Below are 20,833 nucleotides of genomic sequence, written 5' to 3'. Positions count from 1 at the left end.
GCTGAGATTTTATCAAAAAGTTTAGGAAAATATCTAGATGACTTTACATAAATCTCTATAGTTCCAGATTACTGGAAACCAGTGTTCCTTAATTGATCCTGGAGGCTGCCAACTTGATAGTCTAGTTACTACTTATTCCACTGGCCTTTAGAGGTAGAGTCTGTACAACTTCTGATGTTCTGCAGGAAAAAGAGATTGTTATGCAGAGTAATAAAAATATTTATCCTAGTGCTCAAGAAAATATTGGTTTTATTAATTTGGTTTTTTACATGGAAATCCTATTTAAGAAGCTGAATCTGCCTCACCAATTGTATTTAGCTGTGATCCAGATAAGGTGTTTTCCAATGTGATGTCCTTTTCAAAAAGTGATGGGTTTGGATGTTGGGATATGAGTGCTAAAACTTGCTTATTGATGTGGTCTGTCGTCTCCAATTGAATAAAATTACTTCTTAAAAAATTTACTTAGGTCTTCCCTCCCACACATTTTCAGACACAAAATTCCTGTCTTGCTTCCAAATTCCCTACCTTCTGTCAGGATGAACTTTCAGATACATTTGCACACTGTGAATACAGAAATGTGACATAAAAGCCCAAATCAGGATGTCAGTAATATGGAATTTAAAAATAATTATGCAGTAAAGATTATGACTGACTTCTGTTGGGATTCTGAGCACTGTCCACTTAGGTGGACTATATCTCTAAACATCTATGTATCTCCAAAAATGTTGTTCAAGCCTTAATATTTTTTTAATGTACAAATAAATATCAGAGGAATTGCTATCTTGATTTTAGTAATAATTTCCATACTGCATCAGATAAAATTCTTTCTTCCCAAATAGAACTAAAATTCCCATGTAATAGCCACCTCCAAAAGTGCATGAGAAAGCCTAACCATAGGACAGGATCCACTTTGCCACAGATTGTAAGAATGCTTCAGCAGAGGAAGTTTTCCTGTTATATTTGCATTCATGAAGTAATAAATTAATTCTGGACATAGATTACTACAACGTACCTATGATTTCTAAGGAAAAAGAATGGTAATAAATCCTACCAATTTTGTCTTTTGTTGTGAGAAATGACATGATAACCAGAGTGAAAAATTCACATCCCTATTTCTAGTCATGTTTACAGATGCATTTCAAAGCCTTGTAGATCAATAAAGTTGACGAGATTTTTTGTCAATTTCTTGAAGAATAAAATTTTACAGTGTGGAAATTTAGTTTCTTTTACAGAGAAAATTATTTATTATCCAAAAATCTTAGGTATTGTTCAGCTACTCCAAATCCTTCTGCTTCATGCATTGAAGCATTAGTATATCTAGTATAATTTAGTTGAAAACATAACAGAGAGTCTGACTCTTCAGATATTATACATCATTCTTTCAGAACATCATGTATTGATATCAGGGTATTTTTTATATTGTTCTGTTATAGGTTTCTATGGGGACCACAGAAAAGCCCAAGTTTATCTGTGATTAATTTCTTATCTTTTAACAAGAAATATTTATGCTTTCATCTAAGCTTGTTCTTAGCCAGACTACAGCTGTTCAGGGCAGGCTGCCTTTTATTTTGTGTCTGTGCAGTACAAAATATAGTGGACACTGCTAGAAAAAAACAGAAAAATCAGTAACTACTGTAATAGTAACAATAATGATAATATTAATAACACATCTTTAGATACACTGTGCATTGGTCACAGTAGACTCTATGTTGAATGAAATATAGAACACTTTTCTAGAAGTAGCTATGAATTTAGTGGGATCTTACAATTTTCTTAAAGTTTTTCCTTTTTTTTTCTGTTTCACTTAGGGAAATTTAAGTTTTTCTTGTGTGGAGCCACATACAGTACCTGTCTTTTTCAATGCCACCAGTTACCTTGAGGTTCCTGGTCGTCCAAGCCAGGATCTGTTTTCAGTCAGTTTCCTTTTCCGGACCTGGAACCCAAATGGACTTCTTCTCTTCAGCAACTTTGCAGATGACTTGGGGAATGTTGAGATTGACATAAATGAGGGCAAAGTCAGCATTCACATCAATGTCACTCAAGTGAAGAAGAACCGAATAGACATCTCATCAGGTAAGTGTGTTTTGGGTTTTTTAAAATTTGGTATAATTTTGGTTGGTGTTGTTTAAAATTGTTGTGCACCTAAAGATTGGAAAATTTTTTTACAAAATTTAAAATTTATATTGCAACTATATTAAATCCTTTATTGTTTCATTGAATAAGAGGTACAAGAATGTTGAAACAGTTGTTAGATTAAAAAAATATATAAACAATCTTTTTCTGGAAAAAAAATCACCCCTTACTTATGAGACAGCATTTCTTCTTTTTTCATCTTTCCTTCTGTCTCGAAGTTTTCTCTGCAAAAATATTTGGTTTCAGAAGGGGAGTGTACTCCCTTTCTAGGAGTAGTCTAATAGTTAGGCTGCTCCTAATACTTCCCAATAATGAGGAAACTCTCATTAAAAAAATCCATTTATACCATAATTGTCTAGATTTTTTAAATCTGCATTGCTACCTAGTAAAAATTAGATTTATTTCAATATTGCACTGTTAATTTTGTTGCAACAGGCATTTCAGTGCCTGTGAAATTAACTGTGCATATGAAACACAGAAAAGCAAAATATGGCATCTGCCAGGTAAGACTGCAGAAAGAATGCTGCTGAGGTACAATAAATATCACAGAAAAATTCTTTTTCCCTTCTTCTGCAGGGAATTAACAGATGTCATGATATAAACCTGCTAGGTTTTCTAGAAGTCAAAATGGTCTGCCTTTGGCGCAAACATTTCTGACCATTGCGATCCTATAGATAAAAGGTGCACTATTTTTTCACTGGCTATTTTTAACAGCTGACAAAGCAGATTTTCATGTAGTCAAGCGTGCAGCCTTCTACAACTGCATGTGTAGGGTATGGATAATTCTATAGGGTATGAATAGACTTCTCTCTACTGGGAGGAATGCAGCCTGGTTATCACAAAATATTAGACTAACAAAAGCACATCCTGGATGCAAGTCTGCTTTGGGTTTCCTATCTTTGCTGTATTTCTCCCTGTCACCTGTAATAGCATATTTTTCCAGGAAGAAGTTAAAGTCTTTTTTTTATATGCTTCTCATAATTTAGAAACTTGCTTACATTATCAGCTTTTAATGCCAGTTTTCCACTTAACGTGGGGACAGCAGTACTTCATTCTGGGGCATAGTATAATGCTGGTTATAGAAGCAGTAGTTGTACTGACTGGTAGGACTTACATGAGAGAGCTGATGTGCAGGTGGCAGAGGTTTGTTCCTTCACATCTCTGCAGCAAAGATACTGATATGGAACAGTTCAGGTTGTCTGGTTTTATTTGTCATAATTTCCCTTGAATACCTTAAAGTTGCAGGTACTGACTCAGGGAGCTCTAATTTAGCATGCACAAAGTTCAGATAAACAGGAGAGCACAGCCTCCCAATTTTTCAAATATATCTGAATTCCCACTTTTCTCACAGGTAGCTGGGCACTGCCAACGTTTTCATTTAACTACTACTTTATGAAGTGCTTCTCAATGACTAGGAGGGATCAGGCAGTAGGAGAAAAACATTTTCTTGTTGACTTAACAGAACTTGCATACGTAATTCATTTGAGCACTTTGCTTAAGGGAAGAAAGACAGCTGCAATTTGATATATTTTGATGACACTTTGCAAAAGTAAAAATGAAATAATAATGCATAGAAGTGCAGTGAACAAAGGGATACAACACTCTAAAGTGGTCAAATAGAAAGCATGAATGCAAAACATTTACTTCTATGTAAATACAGTGATCAGGAGAGGTTACATAGCATGCTGTGGGAAAATATTTGGAAAGTCGTTGCTTTGTTGGAATCATGTAGCAGATATTGCTTTGCATTTAAAATCAAAGAAATTGAAAACTTCCATCAGGCAGTCTGTTCTTAGCAGTTCTCTGTCTCACAGAGATCCTTCCCTGCTGTCTGTTCAGTTTTTTGTCAGGGATAATTTTTTTCACAGTGTTAGCAGATCCCAGCTAGAGTTCTTACATCTTATTTCATGTTATCCTTTGGTCTTCAAAAGGGCACTAAATTGTTCCTTCATTTATATAACTACATGTCCTACCTGCTGGAGATTTCACTATATTCAATACTTCATTAAAATTCTCTCAGTCTCTTAATCCATCTTCTTCATATTTATTGGTAGGATAAATCATCCCACTACTTTATTCTCGGAATATGTAAAAGAAAGAATAATACTTTTATAACTATTAAAATGGTCTTCTGTGTCTGAAGCTTCTTCACTCATTGTTTAGAGTTCAAAATTGTCTTTAGCATGTGACATTCCTACCATCTGTCACGCCTTAGTTGCCTCTGTCATTCTGTTGTTGCTACTTTTAAAAAAACAACATCAGAAGTTTCTAGAAAATTTTCTACAGATCACTTCTGGTTTTGGCAAAATACATTTTATTTGCTTCTTTAGTTATGTTAGATACTGTTTACCTTGATGCTTCTGTCATGCCTTCAGTCACTTTCAAACCACAACTCAATTCTATATATCTGATAGTTAAATCTATCAATATTATGAACATTTCATATTTATTTCACATTGGCTGAAAATAATCAGGGATGTTTACATATATTGCAGCGTATAATATGTATGATTTTTGTTTTACAAGTAAAAGACAACTGACTTTTGTGTTGACCTAACAAGCCAGAATTTCAGCTTCTAATTGACCTGGCTGTAAGTTGTTTAACAGTGACAAAACGACTAGACCGTGATCTGTCCTGGGCTTCAGACTGGTAAATGATAGAGGCAATAGAAAACTGGAAAAAAACAGTAACAAATGTTTTACTATGTTAATAAGGTGTACACTCACCCATAACAAAATGCTGAGTGTAACAGAATATTTTACTTTAATATGCACGTGAACTTTCAGTTTGTATTGCATATGAAAAGGACAAAGATAATTAGCCCTTGTAATTAGGCATAGTCCCTGATTTTGCTTCCTGAGCAAATTATTTTCCTTTATTCATGATATTGCCAGTTGTACCTTCAAAACAATTAAAAAGAAAACAGGTCTCTTAACAGTAAAAAAATCCCTGCCCAGCATTCTGTTAAGCATCCAGTAAGAACTGTTTAGCTGTGAACAGACTGGCAAAACTGTTGCACAAAGTCAATGGCTTTGATTTTTCTTTTTCTTACATTAATCTCATTAAGATGCTACCACCAGTTGATTGATGAGAGTTATATTAATAAACTTGCTTTTAGTGAGAGGAAAACCAGGCCCGCTGAGAGCCAAAATAAAGATTTAATTAGAAGAAATAAGCTACTGACTGTGCAGAATTACACAGGTGAAATACTTAAAGCTTGTATATAAATCAAAAGTTAAACATCCTATTGACTTTTTCTCTGAAAAGTAAACTTTGATTAATATCTTCACGATTGTGTATGTCCCAGCATAGGGATTAATAATAGGAGAGAATCTCAGAAAGCAGTCAAGAGATTTATCTTTACTGCTCCATATAATTTTGGACTAAATTCTGGTGCTGTCATTACAAGATTCAGGCAAACTTTCTAGAAATTGTTGGATTTACCCAAGGGATTGGTGTAAGCAATGATAGGCTGACAAGATGGAAGAAAGATGCGATCTTGCTTCTAGAACTGTTTGAAAGAAGATGTCCAATATAGTTTTGCACATTAAAGGATTGCACATTAAAGGATATTCTGTTGCAGTTTGGTTTGAATACATACTAACGAAGTAATTTGGTTTGAATACATACTAAGAACCTACTCAATATTTGTAATCTTGACATTAGAACGAGTTGTTGATAAACCTGTACTGATTAATATGCTTTAACAAGCTAATGTCTTCTTTCTTGAGCACAGAAAAATCAGCAACTGGGAAATGCCATGCTCCCAAATCTTTCTTGGCTGTAAAAACTTTTCATGAAACTTTTCCCAAAGCTATATGCAGATACAGTTCAGTGCAGGATTAAGCCACAGCCTGTGTTCCAATTGCCTCGTTTTTTTCCACTTAGTTTTATCTACCTGCTTTGGCAACTTGCCCTAAATTCTTTCCTGATGAAACCAAACTTTTCTGAAGCTTTCAACATGGGGAAAAATGGGCAACTCATTAAAAAGCACAGATAGTATTGCTTTGCTGAAAGAAACAATAGTAATGTTCAAAACAACACCCCTGAGGAATCATCTAATGGCTTTACAATGAGTTTGTAAAGCAAACTTCAAATCCCTGTTTCAGTAAAGTATAGAATGTCTTTGCCTCTTGAGAAAAGGTTGGGTTTTCACGAAGCCAGATTCTAAAATAATCTCTTGATTTATCTTATGTTTATTTTCTCACTCCTTTATTCGTAAGAAGCTTTGACCTTTCATATCTAAGCATTCTCTGCTCTACTTAAATACTAGAGGTCTATGAAGATCCCTAGATTTTTACCCTACAGTGCTAAGTCATTGAAAAAAGGCATAATCTCCTTCAGCCCATAATACCTTTACAGAGAAATTTTCCTGTGTGCAAAGTCTCCTGCCTTTAACATGAATTCATCTACTTGAAGCTCCTTTTTTCCTCTTCCAACTCTATTAGTTAATATCTTGTATTAGTTGCTGCCCAAGATTTCAGTTCAGTTCCTCCTGTCAAACATAAACTTATTAAAACTTGGGATATGAATATCTTTTTGTCATATTTATCTGTATTAAATAAATCACCCTTCTCCCCATGGAATCCCTGAGAAGTTTTCCACCCTTCTGTCTTTCTGCTAGATCTCAAGTTATCTGAATTGCAGTTCATTTATATTTTAGACCTTGGGTTAAGATAGCATCCTTCAGGTAATAAAATGTCTCTCTCTGACAGATCTGAAGTGGTACTCTTCCAGTGACAATTCCCAGGGGCACTTTATGTGGGAATCAAGAAGTATTTTTGCCTTGGTGGTTAAATGAAGGTTTAAATGGAGAATGTGTATACACAGAGCACAAGTGCACTTCTCGTGGGAAGGTAACATTTCCCTCCAGGTGTTTCTCATATTATTGGTAGTAGGTTATACACTGAAAGTTAGTAAGTGGAGGCAGATACCCCTGAGGCACTTGTCAGCACAATCGAGATGAGAGACAGAAATTCTGTCCCTGAAAGACAGAATGATGACTTAGCATCAGATGAGTCTGAATATTGGAAACTAAGATTCTTCACAGATAGCCAGGTTTGTCCCTCTGTTTCTCTCTGTATGTTTGTTTTTGGCTATTGACCTTAAGCAGTGAATGCAGCTACATGAGTAGGCATTTGTTGGTTTGAATTTCGCAGAAATGAGACCCAGAAATACTTGTAGTAGTTGTAATTATTTTTACTACACATTTTTCCTGTAGTCTGTTTTAGCATCTCAGTACAGTAGACTCAAACCAATCAATCAGATCAAGAAATAGAGGTCTTGATTGCAGACTTTCTTTGCCTAAGAAAACTGATGAGTTTAGTTCAGGGTTTTGTGAATTCTGCATCAGTCACTGATTTTCACTGGAGTGTTGCCTAAAAAGCACAAGCTATGCCTTCTAAAGCATAGATATTACCTTTTCCAGATATTTCCCTGAGAACAATGGAACTCTTTATTGGTTGCACTGACACTTTGCAAGGATGGAGGAACCCAAGAATCAATAAACTAGGGTGTTGTCCTTCATAGGCTTTCTAAATTTATACAGGAGGCTGAAGTTCAGTTTACTTGTTTTGGTCTCATTTCCTCTGGGCTGTTGAACAGAGGTAGAAGGAACCTTTGCTGATTACTCTTTATTTTAGCATGAAAGATGAGAAAAGGTTTTTTGCAACTACTATTTGAACACTCACTGCATTGCATAAAATTTCCTTCAGGAAAAAAGTCCCTGAAATAGTTATTGGTTAAATGATAATCCAAACTTGCTGCTAGAAGGAGTGTAATTTATATGACTAGGTCTGGACAGAACTTGTTGGAAATATACCCTTCTAATTCTTTTTTAATTCAGTAAGTTTGATGGAAAATGGACTCAATTTTTTTGCTTTCCGTGCTGCCTTTTCTTACTACACCCACATCAGTTATTGCTAGTCTGAATCTGGTCGGGTCTGTGAAAATTTTGGGTTCAGCTTTGATGAATAAAAGATAAACCCCTTAGCTCTGAATGCTACAGAAATGCCCAATATTTTGCAGTTACCTTAAGAACATAGATTTTTACTTCAGTGCGTCCTCTGTTTGCATATTTTTGTTGAATACAAAAGAGCATGGAGACACTAAAGTCTCTAAAGATTGGTTTAGCTAGCCAAGGATGCTAATTTAAAATCAACATTATCTCTTGGATCAGAGGGATGGTGATGTTGGAATGGACATTGCAAAAGATACTTGTTTGCATTTTAAAGTCTTTCAGGATTTATATATACTGATTGAAGTGAATACGTGGATCTTTTTTTTTTTTTTTGTTTATTTGTTTGTTTTTTCCATTATTACTTTCCTTTTACATTATAATAAAGAAATATAGAAAAGGATACAGTAGAGGCTGGAGCTATAGTTATATTTGTTGTGTTTATGCACTACCCAACAGCATTCCCAGGAGACCACTAAGTATTCGTATAATATAAAGGGAAATGAAAGAAATGTTTTCTAATATCAGAAAGACTGCATATCCAAGATATTATATTCTTTCCCCCAATATGTTAGTTTCCCACCTCTACCTCTTCTTCCACAAAGATGGTTCTTTGAGAAAGCCCATTTCCAGGACTCCCACAGCTATGCTTACCAAGGCTTATCATAGATGGCAACATGATGGCAACCACACACTAACGTCAGCCAGGTCTTTAGCAATGGCACCAATACTTTCCAGCACCACTTAAACTTAATAATTGTGGAAAAGCATGGATTGCTGTTAATGATAGGATGTTGTGATTCCTGTAAACTTTTCTGTAAGTGTTAGTATTACTTGAGAAATGTGATTGGACTTTATGCTGTGTTAGCTCTTTAGTTAATCTTGTAGCAGATTTAATTTTTACTGCAAACTAGTGAGAAAATGTATGAAATCTACTTGAAGTGTGTTTTTTAATTTGCTTCTATTTGAGAGAGAAGTGGTTGACTAAGCACATCTTGTGATACCCCAGCATATGATGAATGATTTATAATAACTTACAGATATACTGCCACTGCCTATTTAGTTTGGCAGTTATGATATTCTGTAAATGGCTATGAGTAAGTGAAGTAGCAGAAGGAAAAAGAATGCAGTCAGTTTTTAATCGATAGTATGAATTACAGTCACTGTATGCATGTATATGTACGAATGTACATATAGCCATGTATCAGTCAGAGAGTATAGTCAGCTAACTTGCCAACTACGATGTGCAGTAAGTTCACAGATCATTACTTGGTATAAAAGTAAAACCATTTGAATAGATCCAGGAGACCCAGGGTGCTCCTTGTTTCATCTCAAGGTTCTGTTGCTGTGACTGTCTCCTTTGGACACAGGCTGCAGCATTTCTAGAATCTCATATTTCAACAGGATCAACAGTTCTCCACGATCAGCACTGAAATCCAGGAATAGTTCAATAATTGCACTGTTCTGAAGTCCATTACAACGGACAGTATGGACAAAACAGCTTTTACTCTGACAGCCTGGCTCGTCCTCCTACACAGCCCTGCAGGAGTTTGTCCTCTTACAGACTCTTACGCTCCTTCCTTCCACCCCTCCCCATTCTCCCTGCCCCTGCCCTCCACACACACCCCTTCTGTGCAAGCAACATATTCTGGATGTCATTGCTTAAAAAGTGCAAAAATCACAGGGTGTGAGGTAACCTTCTTTTTATTCACCACTTCATGAAGAGATGCCCATTTTTAGAATCATAACATTCCCAAAGAAATACATGCAGGGGCAGGGGGAGAGCCAAGCTGTTGTGACAAGGTTGCTGTAGCTATGGCCATGTAATGCTGATGACATGACAGGCTGTCAGGGGTGCATGTGCCTGACACACTGCAGGCATCTGGATCAGCAAGGTGAAGCCCCAGAGCAAGGGTATTGGTCCAGAGATATTTCCACATGCTGTATAGTGGGGACAGAAATGCATCATTCCTTGACTCTGGTTACAAAGATGGTAGAGATGCAAGAAGTTACAGCAGAGAGGCTGAAAAAGGAGGTGGCTAACAGATGTAGAAACAAAGAGAAAGTTCTCAGATTTGGAAGGATGATCTGCCACCGCCAAGTTTGTTGTCTTAGAAAAATCTTTGGTGGGTGTAAAACTTTGCTGGTACAAAAAAGCAATTGTTATGGTTTAAAAGAATGGAGGAGAGGGGAGAAGAAAAAATACTGGACACTCAGTCTCCAGTTAGAACATAGGATATTCAGTTTCTGTACACTTAGAAAAATATCTAGGGACAGATTGGGAGACCAAAGGCCTTGAACATGTACTATGTAATAGTGTTTCAAAAAAAGGGTACAGAATATTCAAGCAGTGTGCACAACACTGTGATATGAAGCTATCAACTATGTAAATTTTCACCTTTTCATCTTCTCCAAATGCAAGGAAAATAAAAGATAATTTTCTTTACTTTTAAAGTCACCATTTGCACTCTGAGTAAAACCAGGAATAGCTTTTCCAGGGCAAATGTCCTTTCAAGTGTTTTGAGTTTTTGCAATTTTTAGTTTTTAATCTCATTTATCTCCAATCCTCAAGTAGGTGTCCCACAACATCTCTAGCCTATTACTTACAGGAATATAATTAAAATTCATTGTAATATTAAATATAATTCTTTTGCAGGGGGAAACACAACCTAATTGCAGGCATGGAACTTTAATTTATGTGCTGGGAACTGACACTCAATATCTTTTTTTCATTGCTATTCAGGAACCTGGAAAATAGATTATTATCTGTGACAGGTTTCTGGCAGTCCCTCTTGGTTTGACAGTGTTATTTTAGAGAGAAGAGAGAGTCACTTTTGTATATAATGAAAGGAAAAGTTGTCAAGCATTCATACATATTTTATGCTGCATAAAACTTAAGTGCTAGAGGAAAGATTCTGTTTTCAGTCATGCCATTGTAAATTCAGAATGCTTCTGCTGACCTCCAGGTTTGCAATGACACAGAATGACATCTAGCTCAAAGAATTAATTCCATTTTTTTCCACAAGCAATGCAGCTCTTGTAAGTCAGCTTGGCCCTTACTGGGTTTTTTTTTGTTAGCACAGTCATGCACAACTGTGATGTGTATGTTGGCACTTTGGCATTTTCTACTGACATTGACAGAAATAAAAGCAATTTCTATCAAAGTGCTTTCTTGAAATGGCATCAGGCATAGTCTATATTGTCTATTTTTTTATATTTTTATTTTATGGAAGTGGTTACTCTTTGCTGCAAAAATTGACTTGAGGAGAAAAACATTTTCTAGTTGTATGTTGCTACTTCTGCCTTTCCTCCATTCTTGTAAAAGATGGTGAGTCCCTTCGGGCATTTTTGCACACTGTTTGTTTTCATTTCCAAATGTTGCTGAAGCAGCATCACATGAGCACTGAGGTGAAACAGAGCAACCAAAGTACTTTGCTTTCTGTAAGCCGAACAGCAGATGATATTGTCTTTAAAAAGCTTGCTCATTAAATTTATATATTTGATAGGGAGAAAAAAAATCTCAATTCTCTTACTGTGAGGCAGGCACCATAAAATACATAGTTTATTTAAGCACTACCCAGTGTCCACAAGGACACTTTCACTGAGGAGAAAAGCTGAAAGTTCTACATGTATCCTTCGCAGAATATTTATTCACTGAAGAGAAGCACATTCAGAGGCATGACTTCCCCTTTGCCTTTTCCAAGAAATGTGTGAAGGTACAAGGAATTTGAAGGACACATTATTTGAAAATACAAAAATAACTTTGCTTTCTTTTTGCAGATTCAAAATCGTGGAACATTATTTTGCATGCCCTCAAGTACAAGACTTTCATTGAATAACCTTTTGCAGCTCATTTTCTGCATATTAGCAAATGCATTAAAACAAACTGCCAGGTGGAATCAGCTTTTCCACAGCACTAGCACATCGTTTTCAGCACAAGAAAATAACATTGTAGTCTTGTTACTTAGATAATTACCAGTGAAAACTGTAATAGCACATCCCATGTCTCTACATTTTGGAATTTGCAATACAGAGCTGATATTCTTGCATTTTCTTGACTTTACTGAATCTGGGAAAGAATAATGTGGTGCAGAGGAATCTTTGGGAGGGTTAGACTCGTTTCTATAGTGTCGGCAACAAGTGATGTTTCATCCAATTTGCTGTGCGATAAAACTTTGTATTTTGCTGTACAAGAATATCTGGTCCCAGGGGATAACCTTCATCTTCTAAAACATCCTCCAAAGGCATAGAACTGGGCACAACACAGCTCTGCCTTCTTTACCTTCCCAGATGCCTGTGAAACATGTATACACACATGCACACACATATATATACACATACATGTACACATATATATATATATATGATGTTTTATTGGCAACCCTCCGTAGAAATAAACAAAACAAAAAACTTCAAGAAATTACTAAAAAATTTCATTTTTCTTTGGCAGGATGACCCTGAGTTACATTTCTATTGAACAAACTTGGAGCACAAAGAATGCAGTCACCGCTTCTACCTTTTTCTTTTTCTTTCTAGCTTTGAGCAGTACAGTATGAAGTGTTCTTTTCTGATTTTGTTTGCAGGAAAAGGCTGTTATGAATGTGATGTTTGGTTCATCTTTCTTTTAACATAGTATTTCCTGAGGCAGGCCTTTGTCTTTTGGACCCTTTTCTTTTTTGCTTCATGGAATTTTAAAGCTCCATTTCGTACTACAGTAATGATTGTAAAAACATTATGTTAATGCTATTAACTAATTTTGCTATTACTAATAAATAATTATGCTACTAGAAGCATTTTAGTCCAGTCTGTTCCATATACTATTTAGCTGCATTTTCATTTTGAGTGCCATTTTCTTCCTCATGTCAGGAATCTCTTGTCAGTGTTGCAGGTTATTAGTCTCCACAAGGCTATTTCACAATTAGAACAAAGTTTTATGCTTTTAAATAATGACCAAAAATCCCATAAAGAAGCAGTAAATACCTGAGATATGATCATCCATTAAGAAAAATACACTTACATCATCCTAAGCATTCACTGCTCTCACCTGTTGCTCCAGGTGTTCTGCAGCTGGATATAACATCTTATTTGTTTTTCTTTTGCAGAAAGACTGAGTGTCCTTTACATGTTCTGAAGGCTTTGTCAGGCATTTTCAGTATTAGGTCTCCCTGCCATTTCCATAGTCATGAATCAGATCCAATGTAACCACGATTTTTGTCAGTAAGCACTGAGCCATTGAACAGTCAGATGATAGGGGAATGCAGCAGGTCTGTGGAAAAAATTTGTATTTTCCCAAGCAGGATTTTTTCCCAGGATTTCATGTTTTACTTTGTGCTACTGAAATTCCATCATTATTTGTAAGAATGAGCCGAAAAGGTTTGTACCAAGGAAAGAGATGTTAGATGCACCATATTAATGTACATGAGGCACATTGAGGTTGGGAAAGGACTTAAATAAGTCAATGCTGGATAAAGATTTTTGGTAAACAAGCTTTTTTAGCTATGAAAAAAATTAACATTATTATATTTGTTTTTTATCTTATATCGGTAGCTCTGCATGAAATTAGAAAGAAAGGTGTTAGTTTACTACTTCCTGATTTTACAGTTCTTCTCCCCCTTTATGGAAGCTTTTATCCTGCTTTGGTTTGTTAACACAGATGTACTACTTTTTTCTCAGTTACTACGGTTTCCTTAGTAGTTTCCTCACATACAGTGTTAAATTCCAGTTGACAAATCTGCAGAGAAAATAAGCTTTGCTTATGTACAGGCATTTGCCGTGTTCAAACAAGTGAAGCAAATAGCTTAGCTATTTTTACATTTTAAAGTATGTGTTATTTTTATGGAAATAGTCTGAGGTCCAATATGGTGCCCTCAGATTATGTCCTCAGAACAATTTCACCATCAACACTGAATATAAAGTTACAAGTGGGAAAAGGAATTACACAGTTCTAACTAAAGGTTCAATAGTAGTGGATTATTTTTTCATTTTTTTCTTTTCAAACAATAGTTATATTAAACATGTAGCTCTGTAGTTTGTTCCTTAAAGTAAATTCAACTTCTGCAGAACATTTTTAAAGCAGCTGTAAGGATATATCCTCATCAACTTCTAATGAATGACAATTTCAACAAGCTTAAAAGAATTCAGTATTGTTTTGGAAATGTCTTTTAAATGGAAAACAGAATAATATTCAGTACTGATGTTACTTTTATATTAATAGTACCGTGATTATCTCTTTCTTGTATCATATTTTACATACACAAAAGGAACTCTTCATTTTAATTCTCTATGGAAAATACATTTCTCTGTTCACTTATGCTACTTGAGTGTTGCAAAGTAGAATTATTTCTTAATACTATTAATAGTTTTCGTGGAATTCATTTTCATTTTTAAAAAAATGGATAAGCATTGTCATAAAAGTGATGAGCAAACTGTAGTAGGTGTAAAATTAAAGAACGTACCCTTGCATTATTCATAATTAAAAAGAAATTGTATTCTTAAAAAACATTTCAAATTTTCTGGGTATCATTGATATCATTACAACATAGCTGAATAGAAAGAAAGCATCGCATTAAATAGATGAAGTTCAGTTTGGATCAAAACTTGCAACTCAGATCTGGTTTTGCCATTCATAAGTTTCACCAGAAATTTAAATATCCATAATCATAAGCAAATATGAAAATTTATTGACTTAAAGGTCTGATCCCACTGACACCCTGAACTAGCAATGAAGTATTGCAGTAGATCAATTTTTTGACCATTGTGTATAATGGTTCATACATTTAGCATACAGAAGCCTGAAGTGGACATACTTATGCCCACACAAAACCAGTATAGTCTCATAGGAAAACTGTTGTTATGTTATTTCTAGTTGTTGAGATATTTAATAGCTGCCATGTATCCTCAGTTCACACTGGCAACAGTAGAAATTTATACATTGTGGTTAAGAGCCCAAAAAGACCATGGTGCTGACACTTCCAGTCCTGAAGTCAAAATCAGTCAAAACCTCAGGCCAAATTAAATCCAATGAGAATTTGAATCTGACTGCTTCTGAGAAAGGCTCTGCAACACACCTTTTTTTAAAACTCAGTTGTTTGAAATTTACTCTTAAGATTATCTAAGCACAGCAGCAAAAGGTCCAAGAATGTGCAAGGTCCTTTCCTCTGAGTATTCACGGCAGCTCACACCATGTCAATGATGCCTGTCTGGTGCTTGTCAGCACTGTCAGGACTCACTGCCTGCCTCGGGAAGTTCTATTTTCAGTTCATTCCATATTCATTTAATGTAAAAGGCAGGTGAGGGGGAGTGACAACAGGGATCAGAAAGCCCTTCTCCAGAACCTTACTTGTTATCGTTTGATCCTTTGAGATTTAGCCTGTCAACTTAAAAACTTTATTTCACAGTATTTGAAGTTTTTGCATTGCAAAGAGCTGGTTGGGTGTATAAAATCTGACTGAAATCTGCAGTTTCATTCTCTTTACAGTCTGATTATTTTTATTATGGAAGTTAATTTGGAACTGGAAGTACTGCTACCTCAAGAAGAAATACGGCATGTATATTTTTTCTGCATGTAAATTAGTGATATCCAGTTGGAAAAGATGTACATGCTCTGGCTGGTTGAGTCTTAAATATGTTCCTGTGGCCAAGCAGCAAAAATGGAAGCTGTTATTCATTTCAGATTAAACAGGAGTACAAAAGTATTGTGTCTTTTTTTTTTAGTGTGTTACAGATTCATTAAGCTAATACAATTTTTTTTGTGTGTGTCAGAAAATCTTCAAATAGGACACTTTTAAAAGGTTGTCACTGCCCAGGGTAGATGACTAGTAGAGGAAATGTAGCAGAGTTCTACCATCTGTACTCCTGAGAGACTGGAAAGTTTCAATGAAATGCCACTTGTCACTCATTCTCATGTGTCAGGATTCTCACCTGTCCCATTCTGAAAGGGAGGAGGAGCAGTATTTTAGGACTTGTGGGAAAAGATGCCATTGGTACTAAAATGTCAAACCTGCAAGGCCCATTGAGGACATTATACAAGATAAAATTTTACTGGAATAAATCTCTTGGCTTCTATAGTTTTGACTGCTTTTAAATTAAAAGAAAGCTCTCTACAGTTTTCACTCATTCCCAATCTGCTTAAGCCCTCCAAGAGTTACATCTCCATGAGGGCACCCAGGCATGTACATGGACAGTCCTTACCTTACCCAAAATGCATCCTACTTACTTTAAAATCAGTGTCAAAGCAAGGAGGATCCCTTGATACCTTTCTTTGTCATTCAAGCTCCTGAAACACAAGGTGTGAAAGAGTTGTTGCTCTTGTAGAAGGTTTACAAGAATATGTTCAGTCTTTACCTGTTTTCTTTTCTCCTCTTGTTTGAGATGTGGGAAGAGCATTAAAGCTGAGAGATCTGGCTATTTTACTGCTTATGGCTCAGTGAATGGATGACTTCAAATTCTGTTGTGCTAATAAAATTACTGTGGGTATAATGCATGATACACCATCCTACTTAAAAATGGGACATGGTTGTGGGTAAGTGTTTGGCTCATCCTTATGTATTTCAGCATTGGTAAAACATTTTGTGCTGTAGAAGGACATTAAAAAGATGTGCTGAGTGTGTTGGTTTTGATTTTCTTTTTTTAAATTAGGAATGACCTTAATCAAATTTTAATGTTGTAAAAGCAAACATTAAGAAGTTGTTTTCTCATTGAAAATATTCTGAGTTACATTTTTTGTCCCATGCCACCATAATCAGTCTTTAGAATTATTTCCAGAATAGTGACTATGATGGAAAAAGCCACATACCATATGCATAATGTAGCCAAATCTGATGGGTTTGCTATATATATCACCTCACACAGACAGAATATTTTTAGGCTTTTACTAAATTTTGTCCTTTAGGATCAAATATTTAGTATAAATAAATAAATTAAACACAGAGGTTCATCATTTTTATTTATCATTATGAGAAACATATTGCACTTTGAAAAATAATCCGAAGAGAATAATTAATTTGCTTTCCACAAACTGATCATTGTTATATTGGATTGTGTTTTAATTAACTAATATATCAAAAAGGACTAGCACAATCAAATGCTTCTTATTTTGACATTCAGACTCTTGCAATGTACAAACATGCAGACAGATAAGGAATACATCGATTGAAAACCTACCCTATGAATGTGAATATTTGAAAAACCTTTCGGATTTTAGTGGGCTTTAGCAAAATATTTACTGTTTAGCATCTTTTTCTGCATTTCTACTTCATCCATCATCTGAAGCCTGACATAGTGTCATTCTTCTGAGCTATTTTGGCAACAAATCAGGAAAACCCAAGTCATTACTCAAGCAAAGCATATGTAGAAGCTGGGGGGACATTAAAGGAGCCAAACCAATGTCAAATAAAATGTGTTTAAAACTTCAGCTCTCTTCTAGTTAGGTTGTGAAGGTACCAGATGAGTTTATCCACAAGGTGGTAACCCTTCAGGCTCAATATTCCAGCTCTCTGTGTGGCAGAGAAATTATCTAGTTTCTCAGAATTTTTATGAGACTGACAGGAAGGAAAAGTCACAGAATGTTTCTGTGCAGACTTCATGAATGTAAAGATGTTAAGAGAATACATTCTGCAATGATAAAAATCTGTGCCTGTAACTGAGCATCCTATGAAACAAAATTAACAGGAGTAGCCCAAAAAGGCAAGTTTTAAAAAGTCATGAACCTAGTCCTTGCACATTGTGTAATGGCCTCTTAGGTTGAAACTGGTTTTAAGATTTTTCATATCCTTTGACTTTCTGTAACTCAATAGTGTATAATGATTTTTTTCAGTGCACTTTGTTTTGGTAGTAGCTGAGATCCTCTTGTAATCACTTTTCTCCAGGAACTGTCTCCTTCAGTAAAGCCTAAGATAAGGTGTGATAAAAGCACAAGAAGTTAGTAGCAGGAATTTCTGTCTGTTGTGAGAGCTGGGAGGAATAAGCACTCTGCCACCAAGTTCTCAGAGAAACCTACCTTTTCCACTGCTGGTTCCTTATTCTTCAAAAGGCAAAGTAAGTGAGAAGAAGCTTATGCCTCAGGAAACATGAAGAGAAGGATCACTCAGGCAACTAGTTGTGGGTAGCAGAAGCCAGATAATGTACCCAGCCATTTCTAACATTCTGCAAGAGCTGTATATTACAGAGCTGACATATCAGGAGGGAGTTTCCTGTGGAAGGCAAAGCTGAAAGGAAGCCTATTTTCTTCAGCAGCAGGGAACAGCATGAAAAAATGTTTATGGAGAGCAGTGGAGGAACACGGAACGAGGAGAATCAGAGGATTTCTTTGTAGATACCAGGGAAGTTGTGTGCTCTTAAAAACAGGCTGAGGTGAAATATTTTATTTCAGTTCACTGCTACTTGATAGTGGCAGCTTTCCTTACCCAACATAGCTTCAGATTAGTCATTATTACTAGTATGTTTCTGTCAATGTATTATGAGAGTACACTGGGATGATATAGGAATGCTAGATGAAGTACAGGCAAATGGCCTGACTGCATTCCTCACCAAGGTTGAGGGATAATTTTCATATTCCAAACTGATCTTCATGATGTGTTACACCAATGAGCAGTGCTCTAGCAGCTTCATGTCATTTTTGTATGAATGTATGACAGACAAAAATACCTTTGGCTGAAGTGCAGCCATGCCTTCAGTGATTAAAGTAAGGATGTACTTGTCCAAATCTGCTAGGTGTTCTTCTGTTTTTGACTCAAATGTATTATAGAATAGCAAGTTGTCTATATTTTTTCATGAAGGTGTGAGGAGAAAAAAATAGCTTATAATTCTCAGACAGAGCTGTCCAAAGATTGAAAAGAAAAATTAGTTTTATTCCATTATAAGAAACCTATTCCTCTAAAAACATGCATGAAGTTATAAGTAACACTCCCTAAACTTACAATCTTGCTGTACCTTTCTCTACATCACAGTTTTCTGTGTCATACTTCCTACAGATTCAGACGCTAGAATAGCTGGAACATCCTTGGTTCAGGATTTGCTCTGTGGCAGTCATATATTCTTCAAATTTTTTTGTAATCTGTCTTTAGTATGGGTACTCAGACTGGAGACACAACATTCAGCATTGTTATTGCAAACATGTAGTGCAATGATTTTAATACAACACTGAGAGTGGGTAACTATACAAAATTTTCAATTTCCAAGTCATAAATAAGCCTCTTTAAAATTTTATCCTTAATGGTGTAGTTTTGATGACTCCTGATTGCTCACTTTTGCTCCAAAAAATTTCTCTATATCATTATTTGTATGTAATTTCTTACTTGCTCAATCTATTTTTGAATACATTTGTGGACTACACCCTATTCTAGCACTCAGTGCTCCACATTTTTTCCCATTCATAGTATTTTTCTTTTCATCTTCTTCATTTTATGTATATAAAGGAGATTAAAACCAACCAGAACAGTGTTATGGGAAATAAGAGAGAAGAGGGTCTGAAAATATATTTTAAGTATTTTAACAACATGGATGGTTTCACAATCATAAATATATTTGGAAAAGTATATTGCTATTTTCTGAAAGCATTTCAGTAGCGTAGCCATCAGGGAGGTATAACAGCATTTTAAAACTAAGGATAATTATTGGGATAATAATAAGGGGATATAAACTGGCCATGGATCACTTCAGACTATAATTCAGAGGAATAGAATAGAACAAGTAGAACAATAATACTCTGGTGGGTCCAGATTGAAACAGCTAGAGGGGGTCCTATCTAGCCCTGAATTTAGAAATTAATTTAAAAATTGCTGCAGAACTGAATTCACAACTGCAGTATGAAAAAAAATTTATGTTGGTTCTTAATATCCTTACGCTTCTTGGCAAACTCATCTTGCAACATAACTGTTTGGATTTATTTTTACAATGCAGAGTTAAATTTAGAGTTAAATTCTGTCAGTTTGCCCACTTGCTGAAAGTGCATTAGCATCTTAGTTTTTATTCCCTGATGATTTGTACTTGTGGAAAAAATACAACAAAACAACCCCAAACCCAAACAAAGCCCACTCCAATTATTTAAGCACATTTCCCCAGAAATACTACTTGCAGCTCAACGAGCAATATGCTGCTATGTTCTGCTTACAGACCTTTTCACGAGCCTCAATTTTCTTGCCAGGCTGGGCTCCCTATCTTTTGGGCCAGATTTTTCAACCCTTGCATAAATTCTTTTATCGCTTCTACCCAGTGCAGTTAGTAAGGTCTTAAAATATGAACATCCATTGATCTTTTGTCACATACTGTATCTTTTTGCCTCTGTGGGTGTATGGGTCATTAAAATCCATATTTTTATCTACACCATGTATTTAGGGGTTTTTACCCTTACTACTTTTATTTTCTGCCCTGCAAAAGTAGTTCTGCTCTGTCTGGAGTCTTCAGTATGTTTTTGCTTCTTTGCTTCTCCTCGTTTCCTTTTTATTTCTAACAAGTATATTGAAAAGACTAAAATTGATGCTTGCAAAGTTCATATTAATTTTCCTGAGTTTTTAACGATGAACCTGTTGAGTTAAAAGTTTAGCAGGATTTAATTTTAATAACTCAGGATCATAAATTATTCTCTTTTTCTAAGTAAGAAATAAAACAGTGGCCTTTTTCATCCAGATTTACTACATTGGGTTGCATATTTATTATCTGGAATGTAGTGATGAGTGGGGATGGGACTGAAATTCTCCTGGATACTAAAAGTAGCAGAAGAACAGCTATAGAGGTTAGCCTCTGCT

At 35.5% G+C, this 20,833-nt stretch overlaps 1 protein-coding gene across 1 annotated transcript in view; it reads left to right on the top strand.

Annotated features, from left to right (window-relative positions):
- The window catches only part of CNTNAP2 (contactin associated protein 2), a 716,903-nt gene that overhangs the window by 184,719 nt on the left and 511,351 nt on the right, over positions 1-20,833 (top strand). Inside the window, exon 8 of the mRNA XM_085049831.1 lies at positions 1,809-2,073. Coding sequence (XP_084905957.1) covers positions 1,809-2,073 — 265 coding nt within the window. The remainder of the gene's footprint in view (positions 1-1,808; positions 2,074-20,833) is intronic.

This window comes from Lichenostomus cassidix, chromosome 2 (assembly GCF_008360975.1).
Source record: "Lichenostomus cassidix isolate B80296 chromosome 2, HeHo_3.0, whole genome shotgun sequence".
Classification (NCBI taxonomy): Eukaryota; Metazoa; Chordata; class Aves; order Passeriformes; family Meliphagidae; genus Lichenostomus; species Lichenostomus cassidix.
The sequence above is the reverse complement of the archived record's forward strand: the minus strand, read 5'-3'. Positions and strand labels throughout refer to the sequence as shown.